Consider the following 20,531-nt stretch of genomic DNA (forward strand, 5'->3'; position numbering starts at 1 on the left):
GGTGGCGCACGCCTTTAATCCCAGCACTTGGAAGGCAGAGGCAGGTGGATTTCTGAGTCCAAGGCCAGCCTGGTCTACAGAGTGAGTTCCAGGACAGCCAGAGCTACACAGAGAAACCCTGTCTTGAAAAACAAACAAAAGTGTCACCTTACTTTTTTCGAATGGTGATAAGAACACACACCACACCACATCATCGAAGCCTCTTTTCTTCTTGTCCTTGGCCTGACCCTTGCTGTCTGGCTTTAGACTTCCACACCCTTGGACCTTGGATGATGTCAGAGCAGAACATTCCCAGCAGGTGCCCCTCCCCCACATATCTCACTAAGACACAGCTCAAACCAAGAGGTGTCAAGACGTGTCTCATACTAAAAGCCGCTCTGCACTGGGGCTAAGGGACTCCTATTGTATGACAGCTGCATCCTGAGTGCTGGGGGGAGGGGTAGTGGGAGGGAATTTATGAGAACAAATTAAATTGTGTTCCCTGCACATATTTTGCATTCTGGTTTTATTTCATATGAGTAATGGGATCATTCTGTGACAAGTAATGGACCAGCCCTCCTCCAGACTCATTGAGAAAATTTCATTACCTTCCAAGACAAATTGAATTTTTCTTTTTTTGATGTTGAAAAGAATTTTATGAGGTTCATCCCTAAGCCCATAAAACACCAGCTAAAGCAGATTAGCACACAGAAATCCCCAGGCAAGCAGCTCAACTGGGAACAGGGATAATGGCTGAGGGAGAAACTTGGATAGAAGAAAATCAGAACCAAACACTGATGACTTCTAAGAAGCAACAGAGAGAAGGACAGGCGACAGTAGTGAAAACAGGATTAAGGAGAAAGTGGGACTGAGCAGAGCTTTGGAAGCAGACATGATCAGGGGGAGGGTGTCTGTCCAAAACTCTACCCGCTGCTCTTTCAGTCTCCGCCCAGTGCTGATGTTCACGTCCAGCTTCAGGTACTGTTCATTCTTATCGTAGACTGGCCACAGAGGCAGCTCATCACCGTTAGGATCCCTGGAAGTGAGAGCAGTCACGTGTAAGATAGGCATCCTCAGATAACCAACTGCAGGGAGACTGGCTGGCTCACTCACCCGCTCCTGGCAAAGTTAGCCCAGTATTTCATCATCTTCCTGCTTAGCAGCTTCTCTTCCTCAGTGGCATCCTCTGGAGGAGGTGAACAGAAACGCAGCTGCTTACCGGCTTCCCAGGATCCCTAGACGCCGCCCATCTGTGAGCCCAATCAGGCACCTCCCAAGGAATCCTGGCTTCCATGACAATGCAGGCTGAGCACACCTCTCATTGGTCCTCTGCTCCACCATTCCCATTTGGATGCAGAGCTTTCTCTCTCTCTCTCTCTCTCTCTCTCCAGCCCTCCAGCCATCCACTACGATCTGCTAAAGGTTGTTTCCAAGACGCCCCAGACAATAGTAAATTCCAAAGATATTAAAGCCTATCTATAAAACAATGTCATTTTACATATAGCATCTGCAACCCCTCCCCCCCCACACACACAATCGCTTCTCCCTCACTTGCAATAAGTCACACAGGACAGGTAAATCTCATCACTTCCCTGCAGAAACTTAGCTGCCAGCTCAAAAGCAAGCACTGTTATCAATGTTTTGGATATGTTCAGGAAGATGGGCACATGGTACAGGTAGACACACCTCTCTACGCATTTGTTCCTGCATGGGCACATGTTCTGCACCTTGTTCTTGTTGTGATCATAAAAAGAGAAAGAGCTATAAGAATGTGTTCTGGCAGGGTGTGGGGGGAAGGGGGCATCCCTTCCCCCTGAGGGAGCAGACATACACCAGTATAGTATAGTATAGTATAGTATAGTATAGTATAGTATAGTATAGTGTAGAGTTTATTTAGGGCATAGGTAGGGGAATTAAGAAAGTAGTTGAGTCAGAGAAAGGCAGAGAGAAGAAGAGAGTAGAGAAGGAGAAGTCAGCCAAGGCCACGTGGAGAGAGGGGGAAGGGAATGGGTTGTAAGGGGGCAAGAGGCAAGAGGAGAGGCAAGATGTACAAGGGAGAGGAGGGGCCAAGCAGCCCCTTTTGGAGTGGACCCAGTCTACCTGACTGTTGCCAGGTAACTGTGAGGAGGAGCATACCTGGCTACTGCCAGGAACTGTGTGGGTGGAGTTTAGACAGAATACCAACAGTTGTATTCTTCTCTGTAGAAGTTGGATCTGGAAATTCTATCTAAAGCTCTACACTGTCCGCTGCTAATCTGCCAATTGTTGTTTCACAAACTCATAATATACTCAGTGTTCAAACATGCGTATGCGCAATTAATTGCACATAAGTATAAAACATAGCATGTGTATCCAACATTCCACTGGTATTTACATGGCATCTCATCTTTGTTGGAGAAGGCAATTTTTTGTGTGTGTATGTTTTTATGCTCTCACACATGTGAATATGATTACCCAAAACTTCTGCACACAGAACTCCCAGGCTAAGGACTGCTCACACTGTAAATGTGGATGGTCTTCTTCTAACCCATGAAATTGTCTGTCTCCCGCACCTGCTGGAATAGACCAGCTAAAATGTACCATTCTTCTAAACAAGGATTGATTTAGGATAGAGTGATTCACCAGCCAAGGGTAACCTGCTGCTGTGCTGCCTTGTCTGAAACTGAATGGGCTGCCTACATGAAAGGCCACCCATATGTCTGCTTTTCCATTCAAGTTCAAGTTTTTATTAGCTTGTTCTTGCCTTACGGACGTCATAGACTCTAGAGTCCAAGGAATTTACCTCCCCAGCACGAAGGTTAATCACTGTTTCCAGTATGGAGAGGCCCCTCTTCACCCGGAGTGTGAGGCCACTGCTGAGCAAAAGCATGCATTAAGCTCCCAGTGTTTGCTTTATGGCAATCATTTAGCCTCATCCTTAAAAAACAACAACAAAAAACAAACCAAGAGAACAAACAGAAATAAAAAACTACCTTAGGGGTAGCTCCATCACCATTATCTCTAAAATGTGGATGGATAGATAAACAAAATGACTAAGCCACAATCCACGAATCTCAACAAAAGCTCTACCCTCCGTCACTTACGGGCCTCTATTTCATGGTGTTTTAAACTAAATGTTTTAGCAATCCTCCTATGGGGAATTTGCTTGTAACTTTTCAGTATCTCCCTCTCTCCCTCCCATTACCCTCTTCCTCTCCTCTTCCACCCTCCCTCTGTGTGTGTGTGTGTGTGTGTGTGTGTGTGTGTGTGTGTAACATGTATACACTTGTAAATCACTCAGCTGATGAAATCCCAGCTGCTCAGCTCTTACTGACTCTTGCACAGAGGGGTGCGGTGAGATGAGCAGGGCACTTTACATAAGCAGTTCAGGAATTGTCTCTTCTCCTGGCTTTTCACAATCCATGTTCCTGCAAGAGGAGCCCACAACCAGTTACTCACCAAACATGACCACATCGCCCTTCAGGAAAGGGCCTCCAAAGACGAAACGGATTTCGTCTGTGTGGTCAGCCTTCACGAAAGCTGGCCTTGAGTTTTGAAAGCTATAGGGTCTGTGCTGAAACTCGTAAAAATAGACAGGTCCACCAGCATCTGAAAAAAAAAAAATGGCAAAAAAACATCAGGCAGGCATGGCCCTGCATCCCTACCTGTCAAGGCCAAATTTACAGACCCAGACGTGTTCTAGCTCAGAGAGGTCACATAAACCAGCCTGCCTGCCTGCCTACCTTCCTTCCTTCCTTCTTTCCTTCCTTCCTTCCTTCTTTCCTTCCTTTCTTCCTTCCTTCCTTCCTTCCTTCCTTCCTTCCTTCCTTCCTTCCTTCTCCCCCCTTCTTCCTTATTTACAGACCCAGATGTGTTCTAGCTCAGAGAGGTCACATAAACCAGCCTGCCTGCCTGCCTTCCTTCCTTCCTTCCTTCCTTCTCCCCCTTCTTCCTTATTTGAGGGTGATAGTCCACTCTATAGCATCCACCTTACCCCTAGTGACAAAGATGTGACAACCCTAAGCACAACTGAGAAGGAAAGAATAAAAAAAAAACAAAACAAAAAACTCATACTGAGCCCAGACACACCTTGTAACTTCCTGTCATTCACCCTGGTTCAGATGTCTGGAGGTACCCAAAATTTCCCTCTTTCCAAAACAGTCTACACATATGCAACCATCCCGCCTCCTACAGAGGAGACACATCTACATCACACAGACATATTTTTTTTTTTTTTTTGGTTTTTCGAGACAGGGTTTCTCTGTGTACACATAGACATACTTGAGCACACAGTCACTCACATGCAAAAACACATACTTGCTCTCAAATTTTCCTCCAGTTGCTGGCTCACTTCTTGGCACCTCTTCCAACAAGACAGCATGATACATCTGCCTTATGCTTATTTTGTTCCCTTTCCTCATGTTTCTTTCTCACATAATCAATTGCACCTACTTCAAATGTAGAATTTGAGGAGCTTTTGTAAATCTATGCATAATCATTTATTCACCACACAGAATATGTCCATTAACCCAACACACACACACACACACACACACACACACTAATTCCTGTTGCCTTGCATTTGGCAGTGGTTTATAAGATATAATACAAAATACACAATTAACAAAGATGCCTTCAGTGAGGTAATATGCATGAACATTTAAAATCAACATCCTGTTATAGCACGTCTTGCAAATTATTGCCAATACTTGCAAATCATATCTCAAATGGAATTAGTCTGTTCAAAGAATTATACAATAGTCTGTATGATAGAAATATACAAAGAATTTCTAGTAATAATAATAATAATAATAATAATAATAATAATTCTCAGTTAAAAGAAAAGAAGAGCCAAGAAGTTACACAGACATTTTGGTAAGAGACATGAAAATGTTTGGAAAATATTCCACATTTTCTCTTACATGTGGTATGTGTGCTTTATAAACACACACACACATATGGAGCGATATCAAAAGAGAGAAAAGATGAGGAGACAGGAGGCATAAGAGCAGTTGTTTAAGGGGAAGAAGGGAGCAAGCTACAGAATAGGATAGGGCAGGGAGATGGATATGTGGAGGGAAAAATCAATGATATTCATATAAGGAAATCTCACCAGATATCCATTGTTTTGTTTTGTTTTTTTGTTTTTTTTTTTTTTTTTTTTTGGTTTTTTGGTTTTTTTTTTTTGGTTTGGTTTGGTTTGGTTTGGTTTTGGTTTTGGTTTTTCGAGACAGGGTTTCTCTGTGTAGCCCTGGCTGTCCTGGAACTCACTCTGTAGACCAGACTGGCCTCAAACTCAGAAATCCACCTGCCTCTGCCTCCCAAGTGCTGGGATTAAAGGCACCACTGCCCGGCCAGTGTTGGTTTTAAAAACAAAACAAAACAAAAAAAATCTTAATTTTAAAATGTCTGAAAGGCACATGGAAACCTCCCTAAGTTGTCTAACCATTGGAGAAACACGTATCAACACCATAGTTGAACAACACTTCATCCAGGCATACATGTACATAATATTTATTCCTTCAGAAACTGCAGGAAGCAGGTGTTGGTGCAGCAGAGGGGCTGCTGTTCTCAAGTTCAGTGGAGGGTATGAGAATCATCACAGCCATTGTGAGAGTAACACACAGTTCTTCCCAAGATAAAATGATTGTGAGGTCCAGGAATATGCATCTAAAAGAACGGGTAGCTCTAGACTCATAATAAAACAGCATTATTCACCATAATCAAAAGATAGATCCACTCAAACGACCACTGATGAGTGCATCAACAAACATGGTATATACAGGCAAAGAGTATTCCTTAGCCTGAGAAAGAAATTCTCACATGTGGTAGTGAATAGATGAACCTTGAGGCATTATGTTAATAAACTAGACATAAATGACAAATATTGCATTTCACTTAATAGGAAATAAATAACATGGTTAAAGTACTAAATGTTTTGTCATACCTATTCTGACATAATATTTTAAGTATCAAAACGACGTTTGATTTTTACGTGTTCTTGTTGATTTCTGATTTCACGCCACTGTGATCACACTCCGCCTTCTTGGATTCACTGAGATTCGATCTATGGTCAAATGTGCAGTGTATCCTGTGTATTGCATGTACAAGAGAGAAATGGAGACTGATAGCTGTCGGATGAAATGTTCTTTACGGCTGATTTATAGTTGCCTCACCTATTTCCCTCTTCATACCTTGCATAACTGTTCTGTCACTAAAAGTCAGATGCTGAGGTCTCCAGCTATTAGAATAAAACTATCCCTTCAAGTTTCTGTCTCTTTCACTTCACATATTCTTTGGCTCTATCCTAAGGGGCATATAGGTTCTTCATTGTGATGCCTTCTTGGTGTAGTTGCCCTTGTATAATGTCCTCCACTGTGTCTTGCCCTACTTTCTGTTCCAAAGCTGTTGAAAGTCTGGCATCCAAGAATACCAACAACCCCCGTAGAGGACAAACTTAGAGACCACCAAGAGACACATCAGATCTAAAGCCAGAGATCAATAAAGGAGCTTCAAGGACACAGGACGAGTTGATACTTGTCATCTGAGAATCAGATTATCATAGGATCTATCAAATGAAACGGTGGTGGTCAGAAAGCATGGGGAAGACATATTCAAAGGACCACGGCAGCTAACCAAGAATCAGGTATCTGAGTAAATCTGTCATTCAGAAAAGGAGAAATTATGACATTTCCAGGTACACAGAATATAGGTAACAAACTTACCAGAGAAGGAAAGGGAGTCCGTTAAAGATTTTAAGCTGCGACAAAAGGATGCAGAAAGCATTTCAAATCCACATGAAAAGGCAAATAATACAGTAAAACTAACCGTGTAAGTAAATATGAAAGTCACTCTTAATCCATTTTTGTTCACAACATCCCCTTACCTACATGATTTTAAAGACAATCGTGGAAAACAATTGTGAATCTGTTAGAAAGATACGATATAGAGAGATATAAATTCAGTCTTTAATGTAAGAGTTTTATGCTATCAAGAGTAAATTGATATTAACTTGAACTTGATTATTATAACTTGAGATGTGAATTTCAATTTTCAACGTTAATTTAGAAAATAACTAAAAATTTCCTGATTAAAAAAAAGCAAGAGGTGGATGAAAATGGTGCCCTAGAAAATTCTATTGCAAGAAAAGGCAGTAATGGAGCAACTAAAAAAAAAAAAAAAACCCAAATTGCTGTAAGGGACATAGAAAACAAACAGCAAAATGGTGGAAGTTAGTCCTGCAGGACTCCTGGGCCCTGTTCATTTTCCTTTATTCTTTTCTCTTTCAAACTGAGTGTCTCAAATGGCACAGCTAAATTCCTTCTTCTTTCTCTCGAGTGCTCAGAGCAGTGACGGATCCCTGGAGTAACTTGTTCATTTCAGTTTTACACTTTATTCACTTTCTTCTCAGTTTTAAGAAATAAATTCTATCTGTGTATGGCCACTATTGAGTGATAATGTAGATCCATGGTTTCCTTTAGACATATGAACATATTCAAAAAAGGTAAATTTTTGCTCAGGCGGTGGTGATACAGCGGTTGGCATACCTGCCTGCCATTCCATATTTAAAATAACTGATTTAAAAGTTTTTGTTCGGTATTTGTCATGTTCGGAGTTCCTCAAAAACAGTTTCTGTTCATTTGTTTTTTTCCTGTATGTAAGCAGTAAGTTCTTGTTTCTTTGTCTACTTTAATTTAAAAAAACAAAAACAATAACAGAAGTTCTGGTGTGGAAGTGATGGAATCTAATCCTACTAACTGCCTAGAATTTTGTTTGGGGGAGCTGCAATTTGTTTTGTTGTTGTTGTTGTTGTTGTTGTTGTTGTTGTTACTGATGCTTTATACTAAATTTATAAAGTGGTTACTGCGGCCTATTTTCTGTTACTTAGTGATCAGCTTATGACATAGTAAGCCAGCTGAGCTTTCCATAAATCTCTGGGACCAATGACACAAACAGAGCAGGAAAAGAAAGACAGGAGCTCACATCACAGTCCTTTCAGTTAGACTCCTTTGCTTTGAGTGTGCGTGTGTGCTTACGTGTGTGTGTGTGTGTGTGTGTGTGTGTGTGTGTGTGCGCGCGTACGTGCGTGTGCGTGCTGAGATTAAAGGAATATGCTTCGCTTTTTAAAAATTTTTTCCTTGTTTTTGAAAATTTTATATGTATATAATAAGTCTATACCTGCCCTCTCTTTACCTCCCCCAACTTCATATATTTTAACTTTACAACCTACTAACCCAGTTAGCGCTGCCCATATGTGCCTGGGTGAGGTGACCCACTGAAACACTGGCAACCAACCAGCGTCCACCGCCACAAAAATTATTCTCTCTATCCCAACAACTGTCCCTTAGCCTCTCAGTGAGGGGTGGGGCCTGCTCAATTATCCTAGTCCAAGGATAAGTCCTAAAATCAAGTGAATTGTATCTCCTTTAATTTTGTTACACTTGCTCAAGTTTGATTTGGCCATCCTGGTATTTTTATGTAAATTTTAGAATTAGTTTGTTAATCTCTTCAAAACTGTTACAAAAGAATTGAGGTTGTTTTGAACTGCATCTACAGATAACCCCCCAACCCCTCCTCCTACCTCTCCTACCCCTCATCCCTCTCACCCACTTCTGCTTCCTTAGAACCATTTAAATTTAGTCTTCCACTCTCTTATAATTCAATTAAAGTCAGTGTCAAGGTCACCAGCGACTTCTGTGTAGTCAGACTTAGCAGTCAACTCAACAGTCCTTACCTTCTTGTCTGTCACTAGGAAACAAAATGCAGCAGTGACCTCCCATGGTCACCTGGCCCACGGCCTCTGTCCCTCTCTGATGTCACTGCACTTACCACCATTGAACACAGTCTACATTCATTTGTTTATTTCTTTTTTTCCAGTCTTTCTCACTAGAATGGTGGCAGAGTATTCTGCTCGCTGCCAAACTTCCAGGATATAGAACAGAATCGAGTGCAAAGGAACTCCCTGATAAGTATTTGTTGCAAGAAAAACAGAGAAGGGGGAGATGAAGAAGAGGAAGGGGCATGGGGAGGAATGGATAAAAGGAGAAGATTACCTTTGTATCTGCTCCCCAATCAATTTTCTTCCATCTTGTTTTCCCCCTTCTCCTATAGCTAAGATGTTCTGAAAAAAAAAAACAACCAGCCCCAGAGAGAGAAGTGAAGAAAGAAAAAGACTGAAACAATATGATGTCTGTGTTCCTGAGCCACAAAGATGACTACAGTGTTCATCCGTCATGAACACACCAAAGAGATCCTTATGGTGAAGGAGCCCAGGGATGGGTCCTCAGTAGGCCACATGGACCCCAGGACCTCCTGCCTCACTGTGTCCTTGAAAGGTGCTCTTTAGGGACTTACCTCTGTGATATCGAGCTGTGACCAGCCCAGGAACCACAAAGAACACGTCTCCAAACAAGTCCAGTAAAGTGTCTCGGATGTCGGTTGGAAAATGCTTGCCCTGGAAGTACTCTTTAGCCACAATGTGCAAATGCTGGGTGGGGATATGCTGTGAAAAGAAAGGAAGAAAGGAAAGAAGGAAGAAAGGGAGGGGGAGGGAGGGAGGCAAGGAGGGAGGGAGGGAGGGGGAAATGAAGGGGAAGGAAAAGAAACAGAAGAGATAGAGAGAGAGAGAGAGAGAGAGAGAGAGAGAGAGAGAGAGAGAGAGANGAGAGAGAGAGAGAGAGAGAGAGAGAGAGAGAGAGAGAGAGAGAGAGAGAAGTTCACGGTCCTAGGACATCCAAGTCAACAATGGCCAACCTGTTAATTAAGCATTAGCCTGTGAAGGTCAAGTTGTAAATTCTGTCTACACATTGCTCATTTCACCCACACAGCAATCCTAGTATTCATTAAGAATAGCACCATAGATTTGGAAATTTAGACATGAAGAGAATAAATGGTTGGTCTGAACAGATAGAACCACGATTCTTTCACAAGTCTGGATTCAAACCCCATGCCCTGGGCCCCACACAATACACATTGGTGGCACTCATGGCAAAATGAAAATCTGGGGTATTGTGTCCCAAATTTATTAAGAATTTCTGGGTGTGGACAGCAGAGCATCAAACAGAAACAGCCGGAAGTGGTGTAGGACACACTGGCCATGCATCTACAAAACTGTCCCTGCCCTGGGACAAGCTCTGCTTCTAAGCCATTCAGTGTCTTGCAGCCTCAGTCTCTTCATCTGTCCTTTTAAAAATTACATCTTTAAATTTTTAAAAATTCTAAGGACTGCATGAAAGGACAGGCAGAGCACGTAGCCTGGCAGAGAGCTTGTCTTGGAGCTCTTGGTTCCTGATCACCACCGCTGAGCACTTCCATTGGACAACTGAGTGTCTTCTTTGAAACCAACTCCAGTGCTTCCCAGTCTTCTAAGCTTGTTCTTGTCCTGAGCACCAGTGGCAGACTATAGAAGGTCAACTTTTTGAGGATCCAAGGGTCTGTCACCATGGTGACCGTGTAAAGGGGTCCAATGATCTAGGGAATCCTTGGAAATTTGCTTCGGCAGCCCAGCCTTGGGCACATTTGTGTGGGTTTTGGAGGTAAAGCTGCATGAGCTACATCTGAGACTCACTCTTCAGGACTTCAGAAGGCTGAGGCTGCTTTAGTCAGGCTCATGACAATAGAAGACTTCAGCAGTCAAGGCTGTGGTACAAAAGCCTGTCCACTTGGACTATGAGAAGATGAATAGACCTTAAGGGCCTGGAGGTGTCCAGAGTAGAGAGGCTGGCAGCCACTGAGAAGCCACCAGAAGACAGTCACAAGGCAGACTTTTCGGCTTCTGAAGCAAGGCCAGCGAATTGCTCACCATTTCTGAAGCAGTCCCTTCATGTTACTAGGTCTTTCTCAGAGAGGCTGCACCTCAATCTTCGCTCTTGTGCCTTCCCAGAAAACCTCCTTATGTCCACCCCTGAGATTCAGCTCAAGATACATTCAGCATTTGAAATGCCTCTCCTCTTCTCCAGTGTCCCTTTCCCTGTGACCCAGACCAGTGGACATCTCCTCCAAGGGTACATCTACCATCCAGCTGGAGAGAACTTATTACTCAGTGTATCTCTTAAATATTCTTCAATCTTCAGACTCAGTTCACTCCACTGGATAGTCAAGGTTCACTACATATCCCTCTTCCCATTCCAGGGGCTAGTGGATTCCCTGGCTCACCCAGGCAGGTCCCTCTGCAGATAGAAGAAGCCTCCTTTGTTTCTTAGCGCGTTGATGAATTCACACTCCATCTCTGGCATCCAACAGTCTCATGAGTCCCCCCTGGCTGCAGTCACCCCCACAGCCGATCTCTTCATATTCTCCAGCTCCTGGTTGGTCCTGATAGGTCCCATGTTCCACTCACTCAAGATTCCCTACAACTATTTCTCCTTGCAGGGAGATACCCAGATCCCCCTGTGGACATCATAGGCCATGGTGCTCTGCTTCAATGTCACAGCCATGGTCATATCTGTCCACCTCACACCACATCTCATTGCAAGGGAAAGTGCTAGAGTGTTTGATCTCAGTAAATACATGTTCCCTCAACTTTGGCAATGAACTTGGGCACTAAGATTATGCTAAATAAATGTCATGGAAAGGAAGATAAAAGGAAGGAGCAGATAGGAGAGAAATAAATTGATCCCCACATCCTTCATGTTTAGAGTTAGACCTGGTGCAGGCGCTGTTTGTTTCTAAAATCTGAAAAGTTAACACTGTTAATGTTGGAACTTAATACAATGCCTGATGGGCACATAGTAAATATAGAATTTTAGCACCGTGTATATTTTATAATTCATAACTTTTCAAATGATAGATGATTCAGTACATGTGCTGGTGTGTAACATTCTTAGGGGGAAAACGTACCCCCAAAACCCACATTAATATGTCCCAGAAACAGATTAATAATGGCATAAATAAAGAAAACGAATGCTTAGAACTGAAAAGGCCCGGGGGGCCACAGCTCACCTTTGGCTAATATGAGGGTAACAAAAACCTTTGGGTTTTTAGAGCTTCTAGGACTTAAGAATTGTGGGAATAAGGGATGGTGAGCCAGTGATGAGTCTACTGAATTAATTCATCAATTAACAAGTCACTGTGGAATGTCTGTACTCTCAGCTCTAGCCAGGTTGTGGAGGGCGGGGATATTTACCAAGTGAAGGAATGACCGGAGGGTCACAGCACCCACAGTCACTTACCAGCAAAGCATGTATCAAGGTGAGAGCGGTAGACTCATTGGAGCCGAGGAGAATCCCAGGGGTGTCTCTCTGTGGAGAGAGACAGGGTATCCCCTGTGAGCCATCTGAGCATCGGAAAGTGAGACAGGACCAGGACATGCAATGTTTACCAGTGGAGACTGAAAAGGTAAGAGCCCTTTCAGCCCCAGATGGCCGTGCAGAGTAGCAGCTTCGGTTATCAGTTGGTCAAAGAATATCCCATTCTTCTGTCTTATCGAAGGAAGCCATTCCCTGCCAGACCCGCGGCCTTGTGTAGCTCCAGTGGTTATGGGCTACCAGCTGGATTCAACTTGTATGTTGAAGTGCTGAACACCCCTCCCCAACCCCTGTACATCAGAGCATATTGGTATTTGGTCTTTACAGCAGTGATGATATTTCAATGAGGCCACTGAAGGCATCCAGACACACAGATACTAGAATCCAAGCATAAGGACACACTACACTGAACCCGGGAAGAAAGTGACCATCCACAAGTTAGAGAGAAACCAAACTTGTAACAGCTTGGTCTCGGGCATGGAGGACTCCAAAACTGAGTTCATCTTGCACTTCTATGGTTTAAGACACAAGACTCACTTCGTTATAGTGATCTAAACTGGTACACACTTAACTTTGACCCCAGATTCACAGAGAAACCAGTGGCATGTTACTCTCCTTCCAAAACCTTTTCAGTCATGATCGGTAAGAAGCCAGCATTAGAGTGGTAAGACTGGGGGTCCAGAACCTTTCAGGGGTGGGTGGGTGAGGGTTGTGGTGAATCTGCAAATAATTCCTCATGTCAGATTCCTCACTTGGGAGATCAAAACAATGCACTGCCCATAAAGAGCATGATGCTGGAATAGAGAGTTGCTCTTTGGAAAGCATTCACAATGGCGGTCCTTACATGGCAGAAGCTCCAAATAATTGCTTAATGATTATTTCCTGGAAGTACTACAGCTTAAAAACATGAACAGGTAGACCTACAGTTCACTAGTCAAATAAATGTACTTGGAAATCTTGTCATCTTCTTCCCTGACAGTTTCCCACCGACATGTTTTAGGAACTGGATTTGCCTTACGTCTCCAGTAAACAGGAACAGATTTGGCTGAAACCCATGGGCATGGTCTCCCCTGAGTGGTGCAGATCTGAGTACTGGCTCCCCACCCCCACCCCCTTATCCTCAGCATTATTCCAAGAGATAGCATTTGCTGGGAGCTTACAATATGCCAGGCTATTTAATGTGTTTCCATCTTGAAAAGCAGAGATGAAATGCATAAAAGTTACACACCACTGTCCCCTTATTGGCTAGGAGGCAGGAACACTACTCTCACCCTCTGAAGGGCAGTATTTTTTTTTTTAACTATAAAGTAGAAGAGATGGTGTCTGTTTGCAAGTTCTCATTCAGGTGGTATGTGGAAGGCACTCCAGAGATTGGTCACAATGGTTACAATCATTGCTTCCTTTATTTCTTAGTCCTCTCTCCCTGCTACCCTGATAGTTTAAAACATAGAGGTTGGTCTTGAAAAGTGAGTTTTGATGTCATAATGAATTTGACCTCTCCTCCAAACTTCTAAAGCAGATGGAAAGCTTTTCCCAGAGTCCAGAAAGTGTCCTTCCCTCTGCTTTCCCAACCTTCTGTTCAACCATCCACCACCGTCCTCAGAGGGGCTTATCCTCATTGCTCTCTGAACATAACTCCTTCCCACCCTGTGTAGTTCATTGTGGTGGTCATGCTCGGAAAGCATCTTTTAATTATACATACCCACCATGTGACCCTGGAGAATATGACCTCACAGGAAGCAGGAAGCTGTGAATGTCCACTATCAAAGGTTTGGGGTTCCTAAGTGTATACAACTTCTCTACATTTCATTATTATTCTGCAAGAAGCAAACTTGGAAAGTGTTCTTGGAAGTCAAAATGCCTGGACCAAGACTGGGTATAATTTGAAGGAATGAAGTTTCCCAAATCTATCTGTCATAGTAAATGTAGGGGTATTTTGCTTTGCTTTGTTTTGTTTTGTTTTGTTTTGCTTTGTTTTGTTTTGTTTTTAGTAAAGCCAAATGGATCCAACTCTCTCTTCTGTATACAATTGCTTCTTTTGCAATAAACCAGTATAAGGGTCAAGATGGACATACTGTTGATCCTCGAGACTCCAGTTCTTCTTGCCTATAGTTTAGAAGTGATTATGTCCAACCAAGTGTTCATGTGCTGGAAGTTTGATTCCCATTATAAATGCACTGTACTGTAAATCTCTAAGAGGTAGGGACCTTGGCAAAGGTGATTAGGTCACAGAAACACAGTCCTTAGAAGAGATGACTGTAATTCTCTTAGGACATGGTTAGTTTGCGAGAGGGTGAGTTATTACAAAGCAGGGCAGCCTCTTTATGCTGGACCCCTTTGCATGCAGCCTTCTGCTTTCTACTTCTCCATCATGTGATATCATCTCTAATGCTGGAACCATACTGTTTTTACTTCTATTGGCCAAAATCACAAACCAAATAAATCCCACCCCCTTAAGCAGACTATGACCCCTCTTCCAGTCAGTGGGAAGGTCATTGCTGTATAAATACCAATGGGCTCCCAACTCTTAACACACAGGGAGTCATCTGTGGAAGCAAATAGTTGCCTTGCTATAGAGGCAAAGGCAGGGAGGACAGCCAGAATCCTTACCATGGGCAATATGTAGCCACACTCCTGGTTATTGACTCCAATGATAGAAGGGACTGTTTTAAATGTCTTTTGGGACAACAGTTCTAGTGGTTCTTCAGGGAAGAAAGAACCGTCGACCACTCGAGTGAATGACTTTGCTTTCTGCAACGAGGAAAAGGAAAACCAACAGTTGTTTCTGTTTACAAAATCTACTGTCCTCAGAAGTCCAAATGCATTTAGAATACGGATAAGCAAAATACTATTGGTCGAGCCAAATGTATTCATTTCTGATCTGGCCTGCAGCACACTTAAGGGGAAAAAATAAAAATAAACTTTTCTGTGCCCATGGTTTGTCATCTGCTAAATAATAAAACAATAATATCACTCAAGGAAAAATAAGAGCCTAGCACAGTAGTTCTCAAAAGGGGTCCATAGGCCAGCATCAATGATATCTGGAAGTTTATTAGATACATAAATTCTCAGGTCTGCTGAATAGAGAATTCTAAGGGCAGTCTAGCAGGTTGTCGCTGGGGCTGCCCCCAGGTGATACTGATGTCCTGTTTGTTGGGCCCCAGAAAGCAACAACTCTCTCTGATCTTGTTCCAGCCTTTTATCATGGGGGAGGGGCTGTGGCCTGTGGCTTGTACACGTCACAGTGTCTCTGTGGGGCCAGAGACACTTGTGTGGAGCCGTTCTCTTTCACCTTTAGGTGGGTTCTGGGCTTGTCACTGGTGTCACCAGGCTTATGCGGCAAATGCTTTTCCTGGATGAGCTATCTCACCAGCCCTGACCATATTTCCTCTCTTTAGGTTCCTGTTTAGGGAGTTAGGTAGAAAGGGCCAAGCAGGAGCTTACGTTGGTGGGTCACTATTAGCCACTTTGTAGATTCTAGGCTGCAGATATTTTATCTGTGCCAAGTACCTCCAAATATTTGAGTCTGACAATGAACAATCTTAATCATTCAAGGACTAGCAGTATTAAAATACTGCTAGTGTATTAAAATACACCCAGTTCAATTAGTCATTTAATGATGGAAATGCACAAGTGCCAGCCAGACTTTGGTTGAATTCCTATAGCAGTGGGCACCTCTCTGCCCATTCCTTTGCAGGCAACTGAGATTTTAGAACATTCTGTTACAACAAGAAAAACATACTTCCAACTAGAACTCCCAGCTCTCCCTCTTGGCTTTAGCTTCATGTGGTATAAGCAAGGCCCACTTCCCGGGGGGGGGGGGGATGCCTTCAGTGTCTAAGCAACAACCCAGGCTGAGCAATGTCCCTACCCCATGATGTTCTTTAAATCACTTGTAAGGGTGAGTCTGAACCCCTACAACATTCAGATACTGCCATGAATCTCCAACACCTCTCTTGTCAAAATGGATCAAAATCAAAAAGATCAAAATAAATAGGGATAGACTACATAGCCACTCCATTGACTGAGTTACCCACCCTCAGCTGTTCTGTCCCTCTTTACCTGGTTAAGGCTCAGCAACTCCAAAGAAGACTTTCCCCTCAGGCACTTCAGCATAGCCTTGGAGTCTGATGCATCGCAATCGCAAACATTCGCAACCACCTGCAACTGTTTACAGACACAGTGATACTGAATACATCCAGCCTGCGAAGTGGCCTCCACCGGCCACGGGTGGTCCATCTGTGTGAGGTCCAGCATGCCACCTGACACACTGTAGGCCAGTGCTGTTACACTGAGGTTAGCAGTGTGCTATTCTAACTCTAGTAGTGGCTGCCAGAGCTGGAGGAAAGGGGGTTGTCAGTCTATGGCCATGGATGGGAATCAGGGTTCCTTCCTAGTTGTTGCGTGTAATTTTAAAAACACACTTGCTCTTTCTCAAGAGCTCCTTCCATGCTCCCAGCTAGGCTCTGTGACCAGCAGTCACCTGCCTCACTCAGCTCCACCAATGGCCAGATGACGGTTTTCCCATGAATGCTAGAAGCTGTGATGGCTCTACACTGACCAACCACCCGGCAGCTAGCTCCGACAAGCCTCTAACAACTGCCTAGGCTGTGCCCTTTCTCTTGCCCACCTACAGATGGAAAACAGCAGACAGCCTTAATATTTTAAAAACCAGTAAGATAACACAACTGCTGGGCAAAGAATCTATAGCCCTAAACTCATCTGCTTCCCATATTTGTAGAACTCATTCATTTACAATTATTTCCTTATGCTTCTGGGAGCCATAAATGCATTGAGGACTGAACATAAGCTGTATACATGGCCAGCATAGAGTGACTACATGTGACTGTAGGTCCCAAGGACAACCTTCCACACCAACCCACAGACTCTAGACAACATCCTCCATAACAAAAGATGATATTCTTGCTCCATTGATAAAGTCACGAGTCCCAATAGAGCCCTGAGAAACCACACAAGCTCAATGACTGCTTTGGGGGGGGGGGGTGAATGATGTGTAAACTGAAAGTACCTTTACTTAATTAAGCATTACCAAAATCAGTGTTCATCCTCACTGAAGCTAGTTCACAGGCTTATGACATTATTTAGATGTTGGGGGTTGTATGTGCTATGTTCTACATCAAGTTTAAGAAAATGTACTACATGAGCCCAACAAAAGGGGTCCACGGTGTAGCCCCATATACTCTAGAGACTGAGGTAGAAAGGCCTTTTCAGCCCGGAAATTTGAGACCAGTCCAGGTAACATAGTGAGACATCCACCTGGAAGGAAGGAAGGAAGGAAGGAAGGAAGGAAGGAAGGAAGGAAGGAAGGAAGGAAAAGACCACTGCACCACTTGAATGACGAATTTCCAGAGGATAACAAATTTCTGGGATGTACTCCCTACTGCGTCTCCTAAACCCCATCAGTCACTGCACCACAACCCTGGAAACAGCCTCAGAGTCTTTCTCAACATTGCTCTTGGGTAGCATAAGATATGGTAGGCCCAGAAGATTAGCTGCACAGAATAAGAACACTGAGACTGATTTGTATCCCCACAAGATTATTTAAGAACTGTAATGGATATGTGCACTGTCAGGCACAACAGTAATGTCGCACTGTGTAGTGGGACTCCTTTCTTCTATGACAGTGGCTCTCAACCTTCCTGATGCTGGGACCCTTTAATACAGATCCTCATGTTGTGCTGACCTCCCAACCATAAAATTATGTTCCTTGCTACCTCACTGCTGTTATGAACTGTGATATAATTCTCAGGGGCTGCAGAGATGGCTCAGCCATTAAGAACACTGACTATGAAAGGGCCATTCGATTCCACCCCACCAAGGGATTGTGAGCCACAGGTTGAGTGTGGCTCACAATCCTTTATGACACGCATACACATACCCATGGGTACAATAGTGCTGTGCCGTGCTGTGTAGCTAGTCCCTTTCCTGTTGAACAGACCTTCCACATAGGCACAAGGCAGTCCTTGGACTGGCATGAAGCTCTTTGGACATGGTCAGTAAGGAAATCTAAGCATATGATTGAGGAGCAGGCAGCCTGTGGGTTTTGAGCATTAAGGAGAGATATGAACCCTCTACCTACATCACGCGTCAGCTCATTATCAAAGCTCTTCAGGCTGGGGATGATGGCCACTCCGCTCTGCATGATGGCTCTGTGGAATAAGTCCGCACTCAATGGAGACAGAATCTAGAAAGAGAATGTAGGTGATGTAGCAGAGGTTATCCCAGAATCACACCCATCGTGAACCATTCCTTCCTTAAAGACGGCCTCCCAGGTAGCTCGCTTTGGAATCCAAGCTTTGGCCTGGAGAGTCATGCTTGGGAGTTCAAGGCTTAAATGAGTTATTTCACCTCTGTGAATCCCCATTTCCTTATAGTTTTTTTTTTCTTCTGCTTTTAAGACAGTATCTTACTCTGTTGCCCTAATTTCCTCCATCCTTCTGGTTCACCTCAGAGTGCCGGGATTCCAAGCATGTACCTCCACGATTGGCTTCAGGAACATTTAAGTCAGCTATTCTGACATGGTTTCTAGTGTCTTTATTCCCTTGTTACTGGCAAGTCACTATTTCCAAGTATCGGTTTATTCCTCTGAAACACTGTGGCAAAAATTGCATCCGTCTCATAGATATTTTTATTTATGGTGGAAGAAGTAATGAATATGAGGCAGCCTCTTTGGCCAGCCCTTCTGTGGCCAGCCTCTTTCCTCCCTGTGGTCAGTCCCTCCCCTCTCCTCCCCTCCCTCAGTGGCCAGCCACTCCTCTTGCATGGAGGTTGCCTAATTGCTTACATCCACTCAGTACCTGGTCAATTGCATTCACAAAGGATGATGCTTATCATATATACTAAGTGATTACACCATCAAGGGATGATCATAGGAACCAGTGGGCTTCACATATAAAAAGAAAGCATTGTGTCTAGGGAAAAATTGGTAAATATGGGTGGCTAAAAAACAATCACTGTCAAATTGGTGTGGGTAAGAGTAAAATTTTGGAACTATTAAAAACCTGTTATACTGTTATAACGGTATAAGAGTGGTTTGCTACAAGATACTTTGCAGACTACAGGCTTCTTTGTATATATGTTGAAATGGGTGCTGACTGGAAAAAAAAAATCAAAACCTCAGAAACTCTACTCAAAGGCAATAAGTTCTGCAGTTGGTTTATAGGAAAGGATTCACATCCAAACTCTGGGCAGCAGACAAGCTCTACGAGGACAATTCCTGTATCCTGTTTCCAGGGAGAAATGAAGGTCATGTGTGTGCATCTACAGGTCTTTCGATGTGTTTCAGTATTTGTGTTTAATGAGGTTTTCTAGTGAACAATGCTATGGTTTGTGCGGCTCCCCCTGCCCACAAGAAGGTCCAAATGCTAGATGTTCTGTCTCCAGGATGACAGTATTGGAAAATAGTGTGAAAAAGCAGAGCCAAGGAGGGAACCCTGGTGTTGGAAAGGACCTAAGTGGCTCTCAGGAGAGTGGTAACTGAGCAGGCCCAACTGCACGCATCTTCCCCTACTTCCTGGTTCAAAATGTGATGTTCTTCCTTCAGGGGCTCTCACTGTGGGATGCCACCTGCTGTCGTGTATGTATGTGTGTGTGTGTGTGTGTGTGTGTGTGTGTGAGAGAGAGAGAGAGAGAGAGAGAGAGAGAGAGAGGAGAGAGAAACTGCCAACAAGTGCTTACCAGTCCTGATGACTAGATTATAGAGAGATTTGACTCTACAAATACACGGATTTTTTTCCCCTCAAATTATCAACATTATGTGATTTTCGGAATTCATCTAAACTCTCCTGATGACATCTGTCTTGTTCATGAAATAGATTGTGCCCCAGACTCACAACTTACCTATAAAGCAGTATTTATTCTTTAAAATGTGTATTCTACTCCGGTGGACCGCTCCACACCCATGTGGATATGGGCAGCCCAAACTGAACTAGGTGGGTTATTCAAAATAAAAAAGGATGTGAGGTTTGGAGAGTTGGCTCCTGAGGGGAGTTTAGGAGAAGAGTAAGGAATGGATGAAATCAAAATACATTGTGTGTACATACACAATTCTCAAAGAATTGATACAAGTATCTTTTTTAACCCTATGGGAAATAAAAATAATGTAATATGTATTCAACACAAGGGCACTGTAGTGGCTATTCCTGGCTGTCAACTTGACTATATTTGAAATGAACTACAATCCAGAATTGGAAGGCTCACCAGTGAACCTAATCTGGAGGCTGGGAGATAGAAGTTTCTGATCTGGATCTTGGTATGGATATCTTGAGACACAGTGGTGATTGAATCCAGAAGATTAAGACAGGGAGA

At 43.4% G+C, this 20,531-nt stretch overlaps 1 protein-coding gene across 1 annotated transcript in view; it reads right to left on the minus strand.

The window, feature by feature from the left end:
• Nucleotides 1–495: 495 nt before the first annotated feature.
• Nucleotides 496–20,531, minus strand: part of Ces5a (carboxylesterase 5A) — a 28,367-nt gene continuing 8,331 nt past the window's right edge. Inside the window, exons 6-13 of the mRNA XM_021220411.1 lie at nucleotides 18,304–18,408; nucleotides 16,266–16,370; nucleotides 14,814–14,954; nucleotides 12,129–12,197; nucleotides 9,313–9,460; nucleotides 3,418–3,567; nucleotides 1,093–1,165; nucleotides 496–1,015 (exon numbers count right to left, since the gene is read on the minus strand). Coding sequence (XP_021076070.1) covers nucleotides 784–1,015; nucleotides 1,093–1,165; nucleotides 3,418–3,567; nucleotides 9,313–9,460; nucleotides 12,129–12,197; nucleotides 14,814–14,954; nucleotides 16,266–16,370; nucleotides 18,304–18,408 — 1,023 coding nt within the window. The 3' untranslated portion in view covers nucleotides 496–783. The remainder of the gene's footprint in view (nucleotides 1,016–1,092; nucleotides 1,166–3,417; nucleotides 3,568–9,312; nucleotides 9,461–12,128; nucleotides 12,198–14,813; nucleotides 14,955–16,265; nucleotides 16,371–18,303; nucleotides 18,409–20,531) is intronic.

Source organism: Mus pahari, chromosome 20 (genome assembly GCF_900095145.1).
Source record: "Mus pahari chromosome 20, PAHARI_EIJ_v1.1, whole genome shotgun sequence".
NCBI lineage: Eukaryota > Metazoa > Chordata > Mammalia > Rodentia > Muridae > Mus > Mus pahari.